Genomic DNA, 6321 nt, shown 5'->3' with positions numbered 1-6321 from the left:
TATAAAGCTTACAACATCATATATATCGTTTCTCGTATATATATATATATATATATATATATGTATATATAATATATATCGCTTATATATATAATTAAATTATTATTTCCAAGACTTTATTAACAAATTGTACTGCATATACGATTTGGGAAAGCATCCTAACAGGAGGGCCACAAATGGTGCCAGGCACTATTCATTCATATACCTGCGTATTCTCCATTAGTACGTTAATTACAATAATTTATCAAATACAACGCTTGTGAGAGTGATTCTCGTCAGGACACATCCTGAGATTGTAAAACATACATTGAAACCATCTTGACACATTTTCACCACGCTGATTTCACAGGAAGAAGGTAATTCTACATCGTACAATTGCAACCCTGTTTTGCCAAGTACCATGTTTTTTTTTGTTCACCTTTTAATTTACACAATTTACACAAATTGTTGCCCGAAAACGATCTTCACGTCTCTGATATATCGGAAAGAACATATTCTTTCTCTCTCTTCTATAATAATCTCTTATATATCACAGAATGAACCTCTGCGACAAAGGATTTTCTTAGATTTCGCGTATATTTTCTTTTTCTCCTATATATATATGTATATATAGTCACAATTTCTGGAAGTGTTCTTACTGTTGCGTTAAAAAGAGACTACGAATTACGCACAACTGTTTGTTTGTGATTGGCAGATCGTGATCGCAACGCGTGAAGAAGTACGTTTAAGATGTAATTTTGGTTTCACCGAAAGTTTACGATTAAAAGTTATTAATATTAATATCACTCTCGATCCTCCCCTAACGATAAGTTTCGTTTAATCACAATTTTCTTTAGTATACGGCATTATACCGGTGGTATGTAAACTCCCGTTGCGCGTTTCTCTTCTTTTTTTTTTAGGCTTCAAGGGTTGCAAAGAGTTCTCGAGCTTTCTTCCTCCGTAATTTTTCTCGTTATCAAATGTGCAAAATACTTGTGGAAAATGTATATAACGTGTATATATATGTATATATATCTATATGCGCGTCCGTGTGTATATCTTTTTTTTTTTATTAATCAACACTATATAATATGCCTATCTATCTATCTCATATTACCTTCGTAACTCAATATATTAATTTCGAATCTTGTTCTATAGAATATCATGATTATTTTGAGTACAGCAGCCGATTTCCACACGTCTGTCGAATATAGACCGTTAATAGACTCACTACAGTTGTAAAGTTGATCGGTTAGTCTGACAATATAAAAATATTAAAATGTGAAATTTTTATCAATATAAATTTTGCATTCGAATGTANAGAGAGAGAGAGAGAGAGAGAGAGAGAGAGAGAGAGAGAGAGAGAGAGAGAGAAAGAGGGGGGGGGAGTGGAAGAATGCAATTAATAAAAGAAAAAAAGAAAAGAAAGCCAGTTAGCCTTTCTGCCAAACGGATTGATCGCCTGAAGATAAAATCACTGTTGCTTTTCAAACGGAATATATTCCCACATGGCGCGATGGCAATCCTTTCGGGCAAAGTACGTACGTTTCAGCGTGAGGTCATATTAACGGGTTATGGCGTACCTGACTACTATACCACACAAAACAACAACGAATTGCGATGGTAAAGTTCTGGTCTTTACGATATCTGAAGCCCAGCTCTCTCGGGTGACCTGCAATTCGCGACATAGGTCGGTCGACGGAGCTCTGTCCATCCGTGGAAAAGAACATTCAACGTTTTCCTTATTAATCGTACAACGCGTATGACATCACAGACAGAACTGCGTTTCCCGGCCGGTGCTTCTGCCGTGAATTGCGGATCGTCTAAGAAGCGGGCGTTACACCTTGCGTGTATAAAAATGTATGTGTACATGTATGTACGTATGTGTGTGTGTGTATGTGTGCTAATTTCTTCACAAGCTCTTTAGACTCGGTATTAGTACACTTTCAGAAATTTCACAATTGGGTACTGCGTTATTCTCTAACATACTGTTTCCTTTCGCATGAATTTTCCTCCAAGCATCAAGGACACAATGCCATATCGCGAAAGTTATTACGAATTTATGACATATATACAAACAACACTTCATATTTTATATACATGAAAATATATATATATATGTATCTATATCATATATATATAATATATATATATAAAGTTTCAACATTATGGCACCGTATTTTTTTCTTCTTCAAATAAATGTATATTCTGTGTCAGCTTCAAAATATAAACAGATTTTCTCCCACTCCGCTAGCTACCGGCCGGCGGCGAAGAACAGACATGGGGCCGCGGCCAAACGTTGCTGAACGTTTTTTTTTTTCATTTCACGCGAAGTACGAAGTACAAGATGACCATGTGTGGTGTGGTGGTATGTCTCAAAGACGAGAGAGTTAAAATGAGTCTGTTTTTTTTTTTAAACATACTGGAACTCACACAAGCACTATGCGCCGTTGTACGTCGAGGTATGAAACAACTGAGTGCAACAATTCGATCGACATTAAGTCGCCCAACCCTCCGTGATTCTCGAGCGCTTCATCAGCGGCCCGTTCTCATAGTCTGAACTGTTCCCTCCGTTACCGCCACCGCTAGAATGGTTCGTTCTGATATCACCGACCGCACCACTGCCCGGCGAGGGGAGATTTGTCGGCGTTATGCTTCCCGAGTGGGACGGAGGTGGATTGCTGCTCGGTCTGCTCGACACTAAATTCAGTGTCTGAGGACCCGGATGAGACACGTGATGCGGCGGCGGGGCGCCGGTGCTCGATGAAGGACCGACGTTCAGGTTCGTGTGGTGCAGGCTGCTAGCATTGCTGGGTCCCCCGTTGGACCCGCTGTTACCACCGTGCGGATCTCTGGGTGGACTTATCGGTTCGCTCTTTATTTTTACAGGTAAAGGCGACGTAGACGGCGGTGGTGTACTGCTCGATACAGCTAGATGAGGAAGACCGCTGCAATATCGGAAAAAAATGTTTCGTGACGTTAAGCAGGAGAGATTCGTTGCGATCGAAAAACTTGAGAGGTCTTCAAAAGAGGGAGAAAGAGAGAAGAACAAGAGAAACGTGACTATTTTTAATAGCATAATGATCTAATGATCTCTACATGGTAAAAAATTTTGTGTAAATAATCAGGATCGCCACAGAAAATCAATTTGGAAATTCTCTGGCTTTTTCGTGTTTCTCCAGACGACTGTTTGGAGAACTTTCCTCGAGCGGTGTGTAATCTTAAACTTTGTTGTTCAGAAGCAGGGACTGCAGGGAAGCAGGAAAAGTAGCTTGTATCATTAGAAGCAACACAAGCTTAAGAGCTTAGTAACATAATATAACCATGAATGCAAATTCAGGCCAACAAGAAATAAACGATCATTGAAAAGAAGAACACGGTTGAGAACATTTAAAAGAATCGTGTGCAAAGTTCAAAGTTTTTTATATCTTTTTCTCACTTTTCCAGGTTTTTCCCGATACTTTAAATTTCCACGACTTCTTTCGATTTTCTCGGGTCTGTGGCGACCCTGATAACGGTCTATTGAAATCTTTGCATTACTTTAACAAGGTGAATACGTTAAAAAGTAATATCTTAACAAGATGAGTGTTAATTTAACATACATTTTTATACTTTTTGACACCCACTTTTATACTTTTTCCAAAAGTTAAAGCGACACAAAATTTCCACAAAATTTACGCAAAAATTTTCACTATCTAACGAGCAACTGTCGTTAACCTTTCCCCCCAATCTAGCGCTCCCAGTGCGGTGTCCTCTAATGATAACGGGCGTGCGATCATGCATGGAGCGTAAATGAAAGTTAATCAACTTATGAGGTGATTCGTGAGAATGTACTCCTGCTTCGACAATGCCTCGTCGTAACTGTACGACAATGCCGCTCGAGCTACACAAACGTAACGCATCCGCAAGTGAAAACGAAACGTATCAAACACTCACAATGTAATGAACATGCCAAACACTATTGTAACCGAAAAAAAACTATAGAGCTCCAGTGGTCGATAATATCATTGTATCAACTACATGACGTATCCGTGCATAAAGTGTCGTCCCGTCGAAGTAATGAGGTGAGTGTAGAGAATTTCGAGAAAGAGAGAGAGAGATCGAGACAAATCGAATAGAAACGCGGAGGGAAGTAAAGATCGCGATATGTACGAATGTATAAGAGTGAAAGCTCCGCATTCTCAACGCGAGAATAGAAATCAATGGGAGATTAACGGGTGTCGATTCCGACCGCCACGACCACACACGAACGGATCCCTCGCGGCTCGGTGACAATTTTCGCGAAAGCCACGTAAAATTTCATCGCGTATTCTCGCCTGACGTTGAGAACCAATTCGCTGTGAAAGAAACGGGGGGGGGGGGGAAGAGAGAAATATCGCAGACGGATAAAATAACAAAGTATATCATACCAACTGGACATATAGCTTTCTTTCACAACAATAATTATGAAATATGATTTACCTGATGCTGGACATGGTGGCTGCCGAATACATTGATAAGTCATCAACGTACCTCTGATGAGACCATGCTAGGTTCCCGAGATCCGAGGAGTAATCTGTTGGTCCAAAACTAGAGTATCCAGCTGGTACTGTTGGTGTTTGTAACGCTACTACCGGTGTGTTCAGCGCGGACTGTGTATGGGCATTCTGAAAGTGCAGAAAACGGCGGGAACCCGCATAAGTTTCAAGCATAAGTCTATCTTTCTGAACGCGTTACAGCACCGCATATTTCGCGCAATATCACTACTCTTGCATAATCTTTACAGCTACGAGCTTTAGACTTTAAAGCTCCTCTCAGCACGATGGCTAGGACTCAACCCGGGTTTTGCTTTTATATTGGCGAATGCTCGAAAGTTGCACAGATCGGCGTTGAACTCTTGATATTTATTAGATGTAAAGCCACGAAGAATTTTCAATCACATACATCGTGTCTGTATATTCGTGTATCATGACTGTCAATTATTGATGAAATAACAACGATATTGCACATGTTGCTTCTTTCTTAGGCATGAAAGCGATTTAGCTGTCAAGAAAAGTGAAAAGTGTGAATTTCATTCTTGAAAAAGTAACAAAATGTGTCCGTGACGGTCATTTTCTGTTTTCTTGAGTTCGCTTGTTAATAACTTGTTTTAGCTTGATGGACAAACGAGAATTATGGATGGACAAATGTGGACAAGTCATGGAGTCTGGCAAACTTACTGATAAAAACAGCTTAAAAATAAAATCACAGTTCTTCACTTTACGAAGATTTTGTCGTCGGAGTCTCTCGTTATTACTTTCTACTTTCTTTTATTTTATCTTTAAGGAAGCTAGTTATTGAATATTATTTCTTCTAATCAAATTCTTTTTTTAAATCTCAGATGGAACAAAAAAAAATGAATACTTTTTCTTAAGAAAAATGAGAAAAAGTGAGGTGTATCTAAATAAGTAAAAAGAGAGTCACTTCGATTCCTGCTTTCTTCATACGTCATTTTATATTTTACTTTAAAAATGTCTCTGTGTTTGAATAATATTTCAAGTATCTTTGTCTCCTTGAATAATCAATAGTCTCATGACACACAAACATCCAGACATGATGTGCGTGTAATGGAAAATTTCTAGTGACTCTATCTAGTAAGTGTCAAGAGATTAATGCCAAGCTGTGTACTGGAATGTTAGTAAATTTCCAATAATTTCTAGTAACTTTTACATCCGGCTCGAACCGACAACTAGCACCGTGGACACAAGCCTTTAGAACAAGAGAGGAAGAGACGAAATACGTCGTCGGTAAACTGCGTACGTCATCGAACCACACGCAACTTTGTACCAACCTCGCTTCATCGCACACTTTAAGATCCAACTTTGACATTAATTCCGAAGTAGTAGACGCAAAAAATTTCATGTCGACGAGCGGTCGCGATTTAAAAGGCGGAGCAGCACGGCGAGTGCCATTCGCTTATAATTCGACACATCGGCAAATCGAAAGACAGTTACGATAATTACATCGTAATTAGTGTCTTCGGAGAGAGGCTGAGCGAGCGGCGTCGGTATGACCACTCGGAGATTAGCCCTGTGAGAATGAGGCGGCGGCGGTGGCGGTGGAGGTTGCGGCGAATGCCTAGATGGATTGCTGCCTTTGTTCGCACTACCCCCGCCGACCCCGAGCGCAGGCGACGGCCCTGGACTAGGCGAACCACCCAACGGTGACGCTGACGGAGGATAGCCGTTGCTCATCTCCAGCATTCCGCCCGGAGGATACACTGCAATGAGGAATCGACGTGTCGAACAAATGTTCTCCCTCAGGGAAGAAAATCACTTGCCGGCTCGACAAATTTTATGCCGTCACAGCAAAATCAGCCAGTTA

The 6321-nt window shown here is 40.3% G+C and overlaps 1 protein-coding gene across 6 annotated transcripts in view; it reads right to left on the bottom strand.

The window, feature by feature from the left end:
• Positions 1 to 2111: 2111 nt before the first annotated feature.
• Positions 2112 to 6321, bottom strand: part of LOC106741186 (myocyte-specific enhancer factor 2) — a 104707-nt gene continuing 100497 nt past the window's right edge. For 4 of the 6 annotated variants that reach the window (XM_014612929.1, XM_014612911.1, XM_014612920.1 and 1 more), the window contains 3 exons: positions 5961 to 6217; positions 4441 to 4625; positions 2477 to 2927 (listed from right to left, as the gene is read on the bottom strand). In XM_014612929.1, the coding sequence (XP_014468415.1) occupies positions 2477 to 2927; positions 4441 to 4625; positions 5961 to 6217 (893 nt within the window). Of the gene's footprint in view, positions 2928 to 4440; positions 4626 to 5960; positions 6218 to 6321 lie in introns of all 6 variants that reach the window. The other 2 variants (XM_014612939.1, XM_014612957.1) reach the window with 2 other exon arrangements.

The sequence above is a fragment of the Dinoponera quadriceps genome, unplaced genomic scaffold (assembly GCF_001313825.1).
Source record: "Dinoponera quadriceps isolate SergipeBrazil2010 unplaced genomic scaffold, ASM131382v1 scaffold71, whole genome shotgun sequence".
NCBI classification, from domain to species: Eukaryota; Metazoa; Arthropoda; class Insecta; order Hymenoptera; family Formicidae; genus Dinoponera; species Dinoponera quadriceps.
Note: the sequence above shows the minus strand (reverse complement) of the source record. Positions and strands in the feature narration are given on the sequence as shown.